This window comes from Brachionichthys hirsutus, chromosome 2 (assembly GCF_040956055.1).
Source record: "Brachionichthys hirsutus isolate HB-005 chromosome 2, CSIRO-AGI_Bhir_v1, whole genome shotgun sequence".
In the NCBI taxonomy this organism is placed as follows: domain Eukaryota; kingdom Metazoa; phylum Chordata; class Actinopteri; order Lophiiformes; family Brachionichthyidae; genus Brachionichthys; species Brachionichthys hirsutus.
The window spans coordinates 17,114,483-17,131,630 of NC_090898.1; the positions used below are offsets into that span (position 1 = coordinate 17,114,483).

General features: G+C 50.5%; 1 protein-coding gene across 1 annotated transcript in view; it reads right to left on the reverse strand.

Moving 5' to 3' along the window:
- Positions 1-17,148, reverse strand: part of hspg2 (heparan sulfate proteoglycan 2) — an 86,555-nt gene that overhangs the window by 41,464 nt on the left and 27,943 nt on the right. The window contains 25 exon segments of the mRNA XM_068749964.1: positions 401-433; positions 520-777; positions 1,792-1,830; positions 1,954-2,145; positions 2,594-2,734; positions 2,809-2,876; positions 2,953-3,023; positions 11,264-11,350; positions 11,551-11,678; positions 11,791-11,904; positions 13,364-13,475; positions 13,579-13,697; positions 13,794-13,973; positions 14,148-14,321; positions 14,404-14,544; positions 14,621-14,682; positions 14,865-14,923; positions 15,081-15,167; positions 15,239-15,366; positions 15,621-15,768; positions 15,901-16,097; positions 16,173-16,352; positions 16,445-16,608; positions 16,714-16,854; positions 16,937-17,094. Coding sequence (XP_068606065.1) covers positions 401-433; positions 520-777; positions 1,792-1,830; positions 1,954-2,145; positions 2,594-2,734; positions 2,809-2,876; positions 2,953-3,023; positions 11,264-11,350; positions 11,551-11,678; positions 11,791-11,904; positions 13,364-13,475; positions 13,579-13,697; positions 13,794-13,973; positions 14,148-14,321; positions 14,404-14,544; positions 14,621-14,682; positions 14,865-14,923; positions 15,081-15,167; positions 15,239-15,366; positions 15,621-15,768; positions 15,901-16,097; positions 16,173-16,352; positions 16,445-16,608; positions 16,714-16,854; positions 16,937-17,094 — 3,181 coding nt within the window.

The window sequence follows — 17,148 nt, forward strand, 5'->3', positions numbered from 1 at the left end:
CAAGTCATAAGCAGGCTGAGAAGGCGGGATCAAGCAGACATGCACGCCGAAAAGGCCGCTCAACTCCACGTCCCCTGGTGGAGCCCTATTAAAGACAGTCGCTGTCCTGTCTCACAAGGACATGATGTCATGATGACGGCGCCAGCAGGAGGCGTGTCACACCGAGACGTGGCCATGAGCAGCTGGCGACACATAAAGTGAGTCAGTCGGATGCAAAGCTGAACAAGGCAAAGCTATCCAGGCTGCATTGAAATGATTGGCCTCTGAAAGAAAGCGTTTTCACCATCCCTTCATCCTAAAGGTGAAGATGTGAAGATGAGGCACTGGAGCTTCAGAAGCAGTACATTCCTGATCTTGAACATGAACAACATTCAAAAGTCTTTCAAGACTCTCAACAAACCCTAGAAGAAGTCTTTCTCACTGTGTTCTTGCTCTGGTGAGCCGGGCCAGAGTCCAAAGGGAAAAGCAGGAAGTCACAAATGTTATCAGGAAACAACGACGGTTCAGAAACCGGAGTACCTGCAGGCGAGGCCCGTGGCCTGGGGAAGAGGACTGGGGTGTGGCCGGTTTAAATGAAGAGGAGGTGTCAGATGTAGGAGAAGGAGGGCTCAAGTTACGCAAAGACCATCGAGTGGAGGAGGAACCTCGACCATGGGCGGAAGAAGAGGAGAAAGAAGGTGAAGAGAAGGAGGAGGAGGATGGAGGGGAACCAAATTGTCCACTGGAGAAGTTAGAGAAAAGTGCCCAGACCCGATCGTCCAGCCGTCTGACCTTATCCTGGAGAAGCAAAGGAGTGGGATACCAGAGAGACAGCTGGTACGTAACCATAGTAACAGTCAAACTGCCATGATGGGATGCACATGCTGCAACATGCACTTGATGAAAGACACGAAGCTCACACTCCGTAGGTCACAAAGATAAACGTAAAGCAAACTTTATCAAACCGAGATGCTGCTGCGTGGAGGAACCGAGTGGGCAGAGGAACCGAGGGACCGAGGGACCGATTGGGCAGAGGAACCGAGTGGGCAGAGGAACCGAGGGACCGATTGGGCAGAGGAACCGAGGGACCGAGTGGACCGAGAGACGGAGGAACCGAGTGGGCAGAGGAACCGAGGGACCGAGGGACCGATTGGGCAGAGGAACCGAGTGGAAGAGGGACCGAGTGGGCAGAGGGACCGAGTGGACGAGGGACCGAGTGGGCAGAGGGACCGAGTGGGCAGAGGGACCGAGTGGACGAGGGACCGAGTGGACGAGGGACCGAGGAACCGAGTGGACCGAGAGACGGAGGAACCGAATGGACGAGGGACCGAGTGGGCAGAGGGACCGAGTGGACGAGGGACCGAGTGGGCAGAGGAACCGAGTGGGCAGAGGGACCGAGTGGACGAGGGACCGAGTGGACGAGGGACCGAGGAACCGAGGGACCGATCCACTGCATTGAGTGGCCGCTAGCTAGTGGCTAGCTCTTTGGCTCTGTCGGTGTCCTTACTTTACAAACGGAAGCATCGTTCCTGAGCCGCTGAGCCGCTCTCGCTCTATCGGCGTGGAGAAAACGCTTTCATCCTTTTCCGAATCAGTGACTCGATGCTATTTGGGAGTGTTACGGCAGCGGTTTTCAAGGTTAAACAGCGAAGCCCTTTCATGGACCAGTAATGATTGACCCATTTACATGGCTCGGGTCATCAGGTCATGTGGAGCAGAAGGCAATGAGCAAATGCTCAAATGTAAATGAATAATTAGACCTTAATACAATCACTAAACCATGTCTGTCCAACAGGAAAGGAACTACTGCACCTGCTCTGTCCGTTTCATCCGAGCAAAGACAGAATGCTTCTGCAAAGAAGGGAAGGACGAGACAGAAAAACGTCTCTGACTGAGGACCGAAGTCAGACAAAGCAGCAGCGTGAAGGTGTCTGTGGGTGCTTGGACTACGTGGGTGTGCTGCTTGAAGCTAACCTCGTCTCCTTGGTAGACCCCTGGAAGCTGCCAGTAATGAGGTTCCTGTCCCAGGTCGTCAAAGTTGCTGTAGGACAGCTGAGTGCCTTCAGTGGAAACCTCCACAGTGAAACCTGTGGAAATGCGGTTGGTGCGTTGTCGGTTTACCAGAGCAAAACCCTGGAAGTTCCCAGGAGAAAACACCGAGGACACCTGCAAGGGCACATCCGAAAAAGAGAAGGAATATTAAAAATAACATGAAATCAAAGCAAAGGAGGCTCAGTGAGTAGCAAATAACGGAATAGTTTAAATGAACTTCTAAACTAATCCTGACCTGGATAATCTCATCCTGACCAGGATAATCTCATCCTGACCAGGATAATCTGATCCTGACCAGGATAATCTCATCCTGACTAGGATAATCTCATCCTGACCTGGATAATCTGATCCTGACTAGGATAATCTCATCCTGACCAGGATAATCTCATCCTGACCAGGATAATCTGATCCTGACTAGGATAATCTCATCCTGACCAGGATCATCTCATCCTGACCAGGATAATCTCATCTTGTTTGGTTGCTCATATGTTGAATTTCTTTTATTTTGTATCTTAATCTCTAGCCGTTGAACAGGTGCTGTCCCGTTGTGTTGTGAATTTACCACGTCTCTGTAGTAGGCGGAGCTGGAGCACTGCTGAGTCACGCCCATACAGAAGCAGGACAGGCAGCCATCTTTGTTTTCTGGGCTGAGATGGAACGTTCCAGATTTACAGCTGGAACAATACGGGCCTTCGACGTTCATCTACAACACAGCATCACAGAAATGAAACACGACACTGTCCATCCAAGTTGACCAGTAGGTGTGTGTTTGATCACCTTGCAGCGGCACACGCCCCCAGCACCACAGCCCTCACTTCCTCTTTGGTCACAGTTATAGCAGTTACCTGTAATACAGCAAGAGAAGGTGGTTACTGTCTGTCGTCAAAACAACAACAACAACAACAACAATGCAGTTTGTACCGTTGACTTCATTGTTGCCAACACGACATCTCTGTCCAACCAGTGGGTTCCCAGTATACCCTGCAGCACACCTGAAATAAAACCAGACATGTTTAAGTCAATGAGGATCCGAGTTCCAGCTCAGAGCACGTTGACGTCTGCAGGAGGTGAGGTCTGCAGGAAGTGAAGTTTGCAGGAAGTGAAGTCTGCAGGAAGTGAAGTCTGCAGGAAGTGAAGTCTGTAGGAGGTGAAGTCTGCAGGAAGTGAAGTCTGCAGGAGGTGAAGTCTGCAGGAAGTGAAGTTTGCAGGAAGTGAAGTCTGCAGGAGGTGAAGTCTGCAGGAAGTGAAGTCTGCAGGAAGTGAAGTCTGCAGGAGGTGAAGTCTGCAGGAAGTGAAGTTTGCAGGAAGTGAAGTCTGCAGGAGGTGAAGTCTGCAGGAAGTGAAGTCTGCAGGAAGTGAAGTCTGCAGGAGGGGAAGTCTGCAGGAAGTGAAGTTTGCAGGAGGTGAAGTCTGCAGGAAGTGAAGTTTGCAGGAAGTGAAGTCTGCAGGAAGTGAAGTCTGCAGGAAGTGAAGTCTGTAGGAGGTGAAGTCTGCAGGAAGTGAAGTCTGCAGGAGGTGAAGTCTGCAGGAAGTGAAGTTTGCAGGAAGTGAAGTCTGCAGGAGGTGAAGTCTGCAGGAAGTGAAGTCTGCAGGAAGTGAAGTCTGCAGGAGGTGAAGTCTGCAGGAAGTGAAGTTTGCAGGAAGTGAAGTCTGCAGGAGGTGAAGTCTGCAGGAAGTGAAGTCTGCAGGAAGTGAAGTCTGCAGGAAGTGAAGTCTGTAGGAGGTGAAGTCTGCAGGAAGTGAAGTCTGCAGGAAGTGAAGTTTGCAGGAAGTGAAGTCTGCAGGAGGTGAAGTCTGCAGGAAGTGAAGTTTGCAGGAAGTGAAGTCTGCAGGAGGTGAAGTCTGCAGGAAGTGAAGTCTGCAGGAAGTGAAGTCTGTAGGAGGTGAAGTCTGCAGAAAGTGAAGTCTGTAGGAGGTGAAGTTTGCAGGAAGTGACGTCTGCAGGAGGTGAAGTCTGCAGGAAGTGAAGTCTGCAGGAAGTGAAGTCTGTAGGAGGTGAAGTCTGCAGGAAGTGAAGTCTGTAGGAGGTGAAGTCTGCAGGAAGTGAAGTCTGCAGGAAGTGAAGTCTGCAGGAAGTGAAGTCTGCAGGAAGTGAAGTCTGTAGGAGGTGAAGTCTGCAGGAAGTGAAGTCTGCAGGAAGTGAAGTCTGCAGGAAGTGAAGTCTGTAGGAGGTGAAGTTTGCAGGAAGTGAAGTTCTGTAAGAGGTGAAGTCTGCAGGAAGTGAAGTCTGCAGGAGGTGAAGTCTGCAGGAAGTGAAGTCTGCAGGAAGTGAAGTCTGCAGGAGGTGAAGTTTGCAGGAAGTGAAGTTCTGTAAGAGGTGAAGTCTGCAGGAAGTGAAGTCTGCAGGAGGTGAAGTCTGCAGGAAGTGAAGTCTGCAGGAAGTGAAGTCTGCAGGAAGTGAAGTCTGTAGGAGGTGAAGTCTGCAGGAAGTGAAGTTTGCAGGAAGTGAAGTCTGCAGGAGGTGAAGTCTGCAGGAAGTGAAGTTTGCAGGAAGTGAAGTCTGCAGGAGGTGAAGTCTGCAGGAAGTGAAGTCTGCAGGAAGTGAAGTCTGTAGGAGGTGAAGTCTGCAGGAAGTGAAGTCTGTAGGAGGTGAAGTTTGCAGGAAGTGACGTCTGCAGGAGGTGAAGTCTGCAGGAAGTGAAGTCTGCAGGAAGTGAAGTCTGTAGGAGGTGAAGTCTGCAGGAAGTGAAGTCTGTAGGAGGTGAAGTCTGCAGGAAGTGAAGTCTGCAGGAAGTGAAGTCTGCAGGAAGTGAAGTCTGCAGGAGGTGAAGTCTGCAGGAAGTGAAGTCTGCAGGAAGTGAAGTCTGTAGGAGGTGAAGTCTGCAGGAAGTGAAGTCTGCAGGAAGTGAAGTCTGCAGGAAGTGAAGTCTGCAGGAGGTGAAGTCTGCAGGAAGTGAAGTTTGCAGGAGGTGAAGTCTGCAGGAGGTGAAGTCTGCAGGAAGTGAAGTCTGTAGGAGGTGAAGTCTGCAGGAAGTGAAGTCTGCAGGAGGTGAAGTTTGCAGGAAGTGAAGTCTGCAGGAGGTGAGGTCTGCAGGAAGTGAAGTCTGCAGGAAGTGAAGTCTGTAGGAGGTGAAGTCTGCAGGAAGTGAAGTCTGTAGGAGGTGAAGTCTGCAGGAAGTGAAGTCTGTAGGAGGTGAAGTTTGCAGGAAGTGACATCTGCAGGAGGTGAAGTCTGCAGGAAGTGAAGTCTGCAGGAAGTGAAGTCTGTAGGAGGTGAAGTCTGCAGGAAGTGAAGTCTGTAGGAGGTGAAGTCTGCAGGAAGTGAAGTCTGCAGGAAGTGAAGTCTGCAGGAGGTGAAGTCTGCAGGAAGTGAAGTTTGCAGGAGGTGAAGTCTGCAGGAGGTGAAGTCTGCAGGAAGTGAAGTCTGTAGGAGGTGAAGTCTGCAGGAAGTGAAGTCTGCAGGAGGTGAAGTTTGCAGGAAGTGAGTTCTGCAGGAGGTGAGGTCTGCAGGAAGTGAAGTCTGCAGGAAGTGAAGTTTGCAGGAAGTGAAGTCTGTAGGAGGTGAAGTTTGCAGGAAGTGAGGTCTGCAGGAGGTGAAGTCTGTAGGAAGTGAAGTCTGCAGGAGGTGAAGTCTGCAGGAAGTGAAGTTTGCAGGAAGTGAAGTCTGTAGGAGGTGAAGTCTGCAGGAAGTGAAGTTTGCAGGAAGTGAAGTCTGTAGGAGGTGAAGTCTGCAGGAAGTGAAGTTTGCAGGAAGTGAAGTCTGCAGGAAGTGAAGTCTGTAGGAGGTGAAGTCTGCAGGAAGTGAAGTCTGCAGGAGGTGAAGTCTGTAGGAAGTGAAGTCTGCAGGAAGTGAAGTCTGCAGGAGGTGAAGTCTGCAGGAAGTGAAGTTTGCAGGAAGTGAAGTCTGTAGGAGGTGAAGTTTGCAGGAAGTGAAGTTTGCAGGAAGTGAAGTCTGCAGGAAGTGAAGTCTGCAGGAGGTGAAGTCTGCAGGAAGTGAAGTCTGCAGGAGGTGAAGTCTGTAGGAGGTGAAGTCTGCAGGAAGTGAAGTCTGCAGGAAGTGAAGTCTGCAGGAAGTGAAGTCTGCAGGAGGTGAAGTCTGCAGGAGGTGAAGTCTGCAGGAAGTGAAGTCTGCAGGAAGTGAAGTCTGCAGGAAGTGAAGTCTGCAGGAAGTGAAGTCTGCAGGAAGTGAAGTCTGCAGGAAGTGAAGTCTGCAGGAAGTGAAGTCTGTAGGAGGTGAAGTCTGTAGGAGGTGAAGTCTGCAGGAAGTGAAGTCTGCAGGAAGTGAAGTCTGCAGGAAGTGAAGTCTGCAGGAAGTGAAGTCTGCAGGAAGTAAAGTCTGTAGGAGGTGAAGTCTGCTTCTGGTGTCTTTGTCTCCCGTTAACCCTCGATAGGACACACTTCTGGTGTCTTTGTCTCTCGTTACCCCTCGATGGGACACACTTCTGGTGTCTTTGTCTCCCGTTACCCCTCGATGGGACACACTTCTGGTGTCTTTGTCTCCCGTTACCCCTCGATGGGACACACTTCTGGTGTCTTTGTCTCCCGTTACCCCTCGATGGGACACACTTCTGGTGTCTTTGTCTCCCGTTACCCCTCGATGGGACACACTTCTGGTGTCTTTGTCTCCCGTTACCCCTCGATGGGACACACTTCTGGTGTCTTTGTCTCCCGTTACCCCTCGATGGGACACACTTCTGGTGTCTTTGTCTCCCGTTACCCCTCGATGGGACACACTTCTGGCGTCTTTGTCTCCCGTTACCCCTCGATGGGACACACTTCTGGTGTCTTTGTCTCCCGTTACCCCTCGATGGGACACACTTCTGGTGTCTTTGTCTCCCGTTACCCCTCGATGGGACACACTTCTGGTGTCTTTGTCTCCCGTTACCCCTCGATGGGACACACTTCTGGTGTCTTTGTCTCCCGTTACCCCTCGATGGGACACACTTCTGGCGTCTTTGTCTCCCGTTACCCCTCGATGGGACACACTTCTGGTGTCTTTGTCTCCCGTTACCCCTCGATGGGACACACTTCTGGTGTCTTTGTCTCCCGTTACCCCTCGATGGGACACACTTCTGGTGTCTTTGTCTCCCGTTACCCCTCGATGGGACATTGTCTCCCATCGAGGGGTAACACACCAGGACGGCTGCGTCATTAACGATTATCGAGCAAATGTAGGCCGGTCCGTGAAAATATTGTCTCAATGAAACCGGGCCGTGTTGCAAAAAAGGTTGGGGACCGCTGAATAAGACGATCAGTCCCATCACCTTAATGATCTGTCCCATCACCTCCTAGACTTTATTTAACAGTCTCATCACCGAACCACAGCTCCACCCAGCTTTTTCTTCAGACACATAAGAAACGGCTGCTTGTGCTGGATAACATTCTATCATCATCATCATCAACACACAAACAACATGCCTCAGATGTGCGTTCCATCTGTCATGTGACATCTAGCTGTACCTGAGGAACCAGCAAACTAAAGGCATGACTGGAAAAGTTAGCTTGTTCCCGGAAAAGAGCGCACATGAAGAGCAAGTTATTTTAATACTGTGAGACAGCAAAGCAATACGTCTTTAAGTAATGCAACTGGCCTCAGCACAAAGACGGCTCAAGCTAAAAGCAGCGGCTGCTAGTCTTACCTCACCAGTCCTCCGTCGATCCACAGGCCTGCGGCCAGCCAGAAGACTCCCGTGCTATACATGTTTTTCCATTTTTAAAGAAACTCCTGAGATGTACAGCAGATTCATTCTAAAGTGTGGGTAACCCTTAAAACCAGATTTAAATCTCCTCGAGAATAATTTATCATAGGGAAATAGAAAATTCATTCAGATCGACATGGATAAGATTTTAGGGCGTATGCTACAGCCTAGCGCTGTAGCTAGCATTTATTACTGTTACCTGTTGCACAACTTCAATGAGGAAAATTCCAAGTCTGTGAACCCTCAGTGACAACAAACTGATTCTGAGGCCATAAGGAAAGAATTACAGCCCAGGTTAACACAAAATTACAAACATGTTCTCACAGCAAACTAACACGACTAAACTTACAGGTTCACACAGAAAGGAAAGCCCCCAGTCTTACATATTCACGGTCCCCAGATGATGAGTCATGTCCTTTCCTTTCCTTGTCAAAATAAAATCAAGATATTATCAGCTACATATGCAACCTAAGCATTTTATGTTGAAGGTTTGATCATCTGCTTTATGATGAGGCCCTCCCAGTCCACCATTTGACATTGATGGCCTTAAGGCGGGATATTGATGACGTCCGTGTGTGTGATTGGTCTCTAGAAGTGGAGAGTCCAAAATGTCCACCTCATAATCAGATATCTAACCAGAACATGACTTCTGAGCCCAACCCTGTGTGAAGCCAACAGGAATGTGCTGAACATGACACATTTTTCACCTGATAATGAACACGCAAAATCAGCATCATCTCTGGACCATGGATGAAAAAAATCTCAGTTTGTCATCACAATAACTTTTCTCTTTCAACCTATTCTTACTGATGCATGATTACTGCAGCGTGTGCGACCACTAGGGGGCAGATCTCCACGTTAAATAAAGTCAGCTGGACATGGTGTTTAAAGATGCTTCACTCCTCATCCCAGAGGTTCTTCAGTTCTGGACGGCTGGCGGGGACGCCCACATATTTACGTATTTACGGTGTGACTGGTGAAACTTGAGGTATACAACTGTATATATGTAAGAGGTACTGATGCTAGCCTATCTCTTCATGGAAGGATTTTATCAGGTAGTTATAACATTACATCAGGATGGTATCAGATAATTATACGTTTCATAAAATCAATCCCTTCATAAATTTCTATAGAAATAGTTGCAGTAGCAGAAATAAATACATCAATAAAAGCATGAACACAGGCCTAGTAGTCAGGGATAATTCTTATAGGAATAGCCAGCCTTCCCACGACTACATGAAGAGAACGCTCTCCATTGTTTTTGTGTTTTTGAGACTTGTGTGTTCCACGTAACACCTTCAGGATGTCCAAAACATGTGACTGAGTCTTGGTCTTCTTCTTCTTCTTCTTCTTCTTCTGCTGGAGCCTGTTTGTGGCTCTCTTTGCAGTGGTAGTCTTGGTCTTGGGGGCACTTGAAATGGTTTTCACCAATATCTTTACAGCAGCGGTCTTTGCTTTAGGAGTGGTGGACTTTCGTTTTGCTGTAGGCTTCTTTGCAGCAGCGGTGTTGGCCAGTTTTCTGGCTGTGATTATGCTCTTTGTGACATGCTTTGTCCTAGTCCTAGTTTTTGGCTCATTCTGGGTAGATTTACCCTTGTGTGGTTCTGAGAGTTTCTTTGAAATGGACTCTCGAGCCTGCCCAGCCTCTTGAACCGTTTTTGGAAGTGGTGCGTCTGATCGAAATGCTTCGTTACGTCCGTTGCTTTTGACAAGAAGAGCCTGATCCTTTTTAATGTCCTGAATGGGCTTTGCACGGTTTGCTTTGTGAGACGGTGGCTGCAGTTGAAATGTAGTGATAGTTCCTTCGTTTTTCACTCGGTCTGGGTTTGTGTTGTTTGGATGTACAACACGTTTAGACGTCACAGTGGACCTCCTGCCACCAGCTCTTCTTACTTCAGGCTTCGCTGCAGCTTTTGAAGTAGTCCTCGGTGGACTGAAAGTGGTTTTCAACTTTACCGTTGTTGAAACTGGACTTTTGGGTGATGAAGTGACGGACTGACGTTGTGTCGTGTTTTCTAACGACGTATTGGTGAACGTTCTCTCCCGCCGAGAAGCAGACATGCTTTTTCTAGCAGGCAGAGCTGGGGTAGGAATGCTTTTGGACACGGTGGATCTGCTGAAGAATGGACTTTGGTTCGGCAGTGTTCTGACTGGAACCGGAGGTGTTGACTGTATTTCAAGGACTGTGGTGTTTGACGGCAGAGCTCTCCTTTCTTGGTACAAGCGAGAAGTGTGTCGAGCACGTTTCATCTTGTTCATCTCCTGAGCCAGGGCAGTGAAGCCGTCAATCAGGATCTCCAGCCTTCCCTCTAGTCTGCTCAGACGGGCCTCCATGTCCACGTAGCTCTTCTCCAGTTCACTAATATTCTTGGTCTTCTCCCCAGCAGACTGGATCGCAATGAGCTCCTTCAACTGAGAGCTGAGATTGTTCTGCTTGTCCTCCATGCCTTGAATGCTCTCCTTCATATCAAGAGTGTTTCTTTCCAGCATGCTCAAGCGTTGGTTGAAGGTGTTCAGGTGAATCCGGAGCAGATGCTGGAAGCTGGAGTGTCTGCTCTCTGGACTGGGCGTGAAGCGTGGGGGGAGTCTGGGAGTCCGTGAGACAATGCCCACCCCAGCTCCTCTAGTGGAATGGGTAGTAGGTAAAGTTGTTCCTACAGTGCTGGTCCACTGGTAGCTCTCATTGTCATCACCACTGCCATAGTGTACTATCTCTTTCTCCAAGCTGAAATTGAAAACTGGTTCAGCGCCACATCCGAAAGGTAGGAGGCCTTCAATTGGCTCCTCTGGGAAGGGGTCTCCACAACTGTCTGCAGATGGCTTCTCCTCTCTTAATGTCAAAACAGCAGAATCGTGAATGATGTAGGCAGAGATGTTCAAACAATCATTTGAAAGTTTGCCAGTCACCTCATCATCTTTGCCTTCAGGGCAAAGATTAATTAGCCAGACAGGAGTCCTCATAAATGCCATGTCTACATTTATGTCTTAGAGCCAGAAGGTACATTTGGTCTGTGCATGAACAGCAATCACATGAACCAACACCCGACAATGTTGCAGCCAGCAAAGCTGAAGCAGAAAGCAATCTCTACGAAGGAAGAAAGACTGAAGCCAAAGATCTACAGCCAACCAAGCTAACCGTTTCCTCAGGACACACAGCGCCGCTATGCCTCCTGTGTGTGAGTTCCACAAAACTAAAATGATCTGACCACCACTAAAGGCCCCTTATCCTGTAACAAAGACACGCGATTGGAGATTACTACAATTTGCAGATCAATGAATGCAAGGAGACAAAATCCACCAGCAGCTCTGGAAAACAGGACGCAAACCAAACTTCCAGAAAGGTCAGAAGGTGGCAGCGATTTGGACCCACCCCTCATCCGACACCACCCAGTTACAACTGCAGCTGGATGAAGACAGATGTTAGGAACAGACATGCTTTCCATCCCTTTCCTGTGAAGGAAACCGGTCGTTCTACTGCCAGCCCCCGCAGGCTTGGATGCTGCCCAGGAACCCCAAACACAGCAGTGTCCAGAGGACAGAGGACAGAGGACAGAGGACAGGAAGGAAGGCAGAAAGAGAAGGGGTGGGAGTACCTTTCACAGCGCCGGCCGCTGTATCCTGGGGGGCAGTTGTCACAGGTTGGCTGACCATCAGAGTCCAGATAGCAGGTTGAGGAGAATCTAGGCCAAAAGGTGACGCGCATATCGTTAGACTTGTCATGACATAGGTCATAATTAGCATAATTGAGGTCTTCACCCTTTCAAATGAATAAGTAAGAGACTCGTTGATGCTGAGTGGATGGGGCCATTTAAAATGGACCCCCCCTCATCTGTAAGCTTGAGTTGGATATCAGCACCTCTGCCTTAAATCATGAACTCACTGGCTGCTGGAAGATGTTCCAGGACAGGGGCACGGTTGGCAGGCCTGAACACCACCTGCTAATGGGTTTCCATAGTAACCATCCTGACAGCGATCACACCTTGGTCCAGCCGAGTTGTGGAGACATTGCTTTTGATATAGAAGAGGTGAGATTCACGGAACAGTTGGTGTAAACGGCATTCCACTGCAGAGATCAAAGCAGGTTCAAAGAACAGAAGAAGAAGAGTAGCATTAAACCCACCAGGCAGCTGCCGGTCTCTGGGTCACAGCTGCTGGCGTGGCCATTGCAGTCACACCTCTCACAGGTGCCCAGGTAAAGGCCAGAGGCAGCGCGACTGTACCCGTCTTCACATTCCTGCAACAAGACGGAGACAAGCCTCAGGTGAGACGCCGGAGATGACGGAGAATCTGCCCGTGTTCCAGGTTTCACGGTGCTGTCCAGAACAAGCTCCGCCGCCCTACGGGACCAGCCCTACGGGAACAGCCCTACTGGACCAGCCCTACTGGAACAGCCCTACTGGACCGGCCCTACTGGACCAGCCCTACTGGACCAGCCCTACTGGACCAGCCTTACTGGACCAGCCCTACTGGACCAGCCCTACGGGACCAGCCCTACTGGACCGGCCCTACTGAACCGGCCCTACTGGACCAGCCCTACTGGACCGGCCCTACTGAACCGGCCCTACTGGACCGGCCCTACTGGACCGGCCCTACTGGACCGGCCCTACTGGACCGGCCCTACTGGACCAGCCTTACTGGAACAGCCCTACGGGACCAGCCCTACTGGACCAGCCCTACTGGAACAGCCCTACTGGACCGGCCCTACTGGACCGGCCCTACTGGACCAGCCCTACTGGACCAGCCCTACTGGACCAGCCTTACTGGACCAGCCCTACTGGACCAGCCCTACTGGACCAGCCCTACTGGACCAGCCTTACTGGACCAGCCCTACTGGACCGGCCCTACTGGACCAGCCCTACTGGACCGGCCTTACTGGACCAGCCCTACTGGACCGGCCCTACTGGACCGGCCCTACTGGACCGGCCCTACTGGACCGGCCCTACTGGACCAGCCCTACTGGACCAGCACGGCACCAAACGCAAACCGGCTGTTTAGGAATTATAAATGACCTCAAACGAAAGCAGATGTTGATCCAGATCTGAATTATTGTCGGGATTTGCATCAAACCACACACCCACACACACCCACACACACCCACACACACACACAGACACACACACCCACACACACACACACACACACACACACACACAGTTTCAAGGGGTGTAAACGTAATTTCGTTGTGTGCTTGCAGTGTAAACATTACTACTACCGCTACTACTGTACTTTCATCTTGTCCCCTGAGGGGTCGCCACAGCAACCCAACGTTCTCCACTTCACCCTGTCCTTTGCATCGTCCTCCCCAACACCAGCCACTCTCATGTCCTCCCTCACTACGTCCATGTCTCTTCTCCTGGGTCGTCCTCTAGTCCTGTTCCCTGGCAGTTCCATCCTCAGCATCCTTCTACCGATGTAAACATTACAATGACACTAATAAAGGCTTTCTTCTTCTTCTTCTTCGATATATCCTGTAATCCTAAGGAATGTTACATGATATTTTAGATCTGCCTCTTAATGTGAAGCTGAATTCAAATATCTGAGGGCTTTTAACAAAATCAACCAGTTTGGTTAGATGTAATGGCTCAATGGTGCTGCCATACTTCAGCCAAGTGGTGAGCCATCTCCATGACAACCAAGTAGACTCATCAAACAGCTAAATCCGTAAAACCCAGATGAAAAGTTAAAATGTGTACCTGGCAAGACGGTCCTTTGTATCCCTGAGGACAGGCACAGTCTTCCACCTCCAGGGCCCGTTCCAGACCAGTCGTCTGAGGAACAGCAATGTCCATCTTGATGTCTGAGATACTGCGTAACACAAAAACACACGATTAACAACACACTTTATATTCTCCATTAACTCAGATACTGATATTAGATGAAGCTCCTGAAGTGAGATTCAAAAGCGCACCTGCTTTCTGCCATTTGGTTGGCGTAGGAGGCCCTGATCATGAAGAGGCTGGTGTCAGCCAGAGCCATCAGCAGGTGCTCCCGGTTGCATGGCTGCCCGTCAGCTCTGCGCCACGCAGACTATCAGCAGCAAGGACAGAGAACAGACGTCTTAGTATTCCCAAGCTGTGTGGACATTCGGCTGTAAATCAGTCCCACGTGAACAATGACGAGCACCTCTCTGAAGGTCACGCCGATGGTCTGTGGGACCCGGCCGATGGGTCTGGTTTGAGAGTAGTGCTCGAGGAAGATGCCGCTGCCCTGGAGAACCACATCCGGCTGACCATCAATCATCAACGAGCGCTGGAATGGTTCGAAGCGCACGGTGTAGCGAAGCTCCCCACCGTAAGCCGTCACCTGCATGCAACATGGTAAATAGTGGAAAGGTGTTTCACCCCCGTGATACTGTGGGGGGAGTCACGGGACAGCCATGTTGGTCTCGACTGTGAGTTCAAGCCAAAGCCTCAAAGCCTGTGAATGAGAGCAGCTCAAAAGCTTCAGCTTCTTGCTGTTTCCTTGTCTTCCTCTCACCTTGTCTCCTCGGAAGCTCTCGGGCAGGACCCAGTAGTAGACATCACTGGAGACACTGGAGAAGGAGCGGTAGACAATTTCAGAGGGGCCCCTCTGGAAGATGCCTTCAGAGATGGTTTTGCTGTTGGCGGCGTTGGCGAGAGAGAAGAGCTGTCCATTCACGCCTCCTCGCACCTAATAGGCACACCTGAGATTCAGACATGACCCCACCTGGGAACAATCAGTGCTTACTCACCTGCAGCAACCGCCTCCCTACCTGGTCTCTATTCCACGTGGAGCTGGTGCACTGCTGGGTGACGCCCATACAGAAGCAGCGTAGACAGCCCTCGGGGTTACCCTCTGACAGGTGGAAGAAGCCGGGCTTGCACCCGTCACACAGGGCGCCCGCCACATTGTTCTGTACACAACAACGAACAATGAGGGGCTAGGTGGGACCCAGCAGTTAGCTGCAGAGTGCGTCTTCACATTCCTACCTTGCAGCTGCACGGCCTGCTGGTGGCGCTGACGACGCCTTTGTTATCACACGTGGCACTTTCTGCAGGGAGAGAACGATGGAAAGAAGATGACATACGGGGAAAGGAAAAGCACACCTGGGAGTGATCCAACCCCCCCTGCATACCTGAGGCCTGCGATAGCACCAGGGACAACGCACTAGTGTAATCACTACGCACAGACCGATGAGTGCCCCCCACCCCGTCCCCCAACTTATGTACTCACGGCTAGGAACACATTTCCCGCTTGGCAGGAGGGGGTTACCATGGTAACCAGCTGCACACCTGAAATTTCACAGAAACATGAAGACATGTAATGAGCACTTCATTGAAGTCATTCTGCTTTTGCCTCGTCACAGGTTTTCTGGAAGCTACTCTAGCGTTCCTTGTAATCTATTACACTCCCTCCAAACAGCTCGTCTTTAAAGGTGCAGTTGCTCACTTTTCACAGCGTCTTCCTGTGTAACCAGGCCTGCATGCGTCACACGTTGGCTGCTGGTCAACATCCAGGAAACAGGTGTCTGAAAACCTGCATTTATAATGAGCACCATCTTTAGTGAGTCAAGCAGCCATGAAGAGGCGTGTGGTCCGGGTCCTTACCGCCGTGTAGTCTCATAGTACGGGCAGGGGCAGGGCTTGCAATCATCGGGGCGGCCTCGCCTCGGGTCACCAAAGTAGCTGGGGCGACACTTGTCACACTGAGGGCCCTCGGTGTTGTGCTGGCAGCTCTGTGGGGGCCAGAAGTCTCGGGTCATTTTCTGACGTGGGAGCCATGCAGAAAGACTTTCTGTTTTTGTGCTGCGGAGGCCAAACTCCAAACGTAACGCCGAGTCAGAGGTTGTTCAGCATAACGTGAAACAGCCTGTCGGTTTAAACCGTAGAGAGAGAGAACAGCCAAGCCGCTACTCTTCAGTCCGCGCTAACCGTCATCTTAAGACAAGACATGTTTCCTCTAAGCAGAAATAAATGTCAGTGATATTACCAAACAGTGGCCACTGATTGGGTCACATGCAACGGCGTGTCCATTACAGTTACAGCCAGCACATGTGCCCAGATAGGACCCGCCAGGAACACGCTCAAAGCCGGGGGAGCACGTCTCACAGGACAGGCCCGAGTATCCAGGAGGACACCTGGAATGATGGACAGGGTCCTGTTACACATGCGCTTGTGCTTTGCTGGTTATCTGTTATATTGGATCACTTTAAATCCTACCTGCACTTTCTTATATTATTATGTTGTACTCGGGTTGAGTTTTGTCTTACCTGCACTCTTCGACATCCTTTGCATGACCCAGAGTGCTGAACTCCACTGAGGTGGTATCCATGACGATGTCACTGAGTGCCACACTGACCATGTGGTTGTCGTAGATGGTGCGGATGCTGATGCTGTCCAGGTGAGCCAGCGTCATCATCAGGTCCTCCCGGCTCACAAAGCGGCCATTAAGGTGTTGCCAGTTGTCCTGGAACAACAGCCGGCCGGGCTTGGGTTGGTCCCCCGTTCACCACACAAAGAACGTTTCTGAAGGAAGACTTACTTCACTGAATTTCATCTCCTTTTGGTTGACCACTTGGGCAGGGGCGGCGCTGCCTCTGCGGTACACAAGCCGGCGTCCATTTCCAACCAAAATCACATCAGGCTTCTCCACGACCTCAGACAGACCACGGGCCAGTGTGTACCGGACCTTGTACCTCAGGGATCCTCCATAGGAGTCAATCTAAAAATGGATAAAGCACGTTTTTAACACCTGCATATGTTAATTCATTGACCAAAACAAAGGTCTGTACAGAAAAGCATTTTATTATCAACCTTGTTGCCCAGAAACCGATGAGGCAATGTCCAGAAGGAGTCAAGGTTGAGGAAACGCCGCGATAGGTCAACGAGTTGGAACTCCTCCATCTCGGGGTTAATGAGGAGCTGAGTGGAGGAAAGAGGAGGAGTTCCTGGTCTAGAGGGGTAGGTGACATTCACACCTGGAAATAATGACAGCAGATTTATTCTTCCTGACTCATGCTCAACGTTTTGGAAGCATACGAGCTTACTGCTACTCAGTTTGGCATTCGGCGGCCTTCCAGTACCTTTAAGGTCTTCCTCGTCTGTGAACCGTAGGCTGATGTGGTTGCGGTAGCGAACAGTGCTCTTGCAGTTCTTGATGAGTCCAGCACAGAAGCAGGAAACACAACGGCCTTCAACACTGAAGTGACCATCAGGACAGTTGCCTACCGGAAACAAAGAGACAAAAGTCCCGTTAAACTGCTACTGGAACATCAACTCATTGGCGGTGGTGATGAAATCCAGTACCTGGATTTGGACTTGATGTAAGAGTTAGCACTCCATCTGGAATACCAAACACCAGCCCTTTAGCATTGATGGCCTCACAGGTGTAGGCTCCCTGATCCGCCTCCTTCACATCACGAATCGTCAGGGTGCCTCGGCCGTTCACGCTGGTCATGGAGATCCTGGGACCACAGACAATCGCTCCATTCATATCCTTCCACTTCCACAGGTCATGG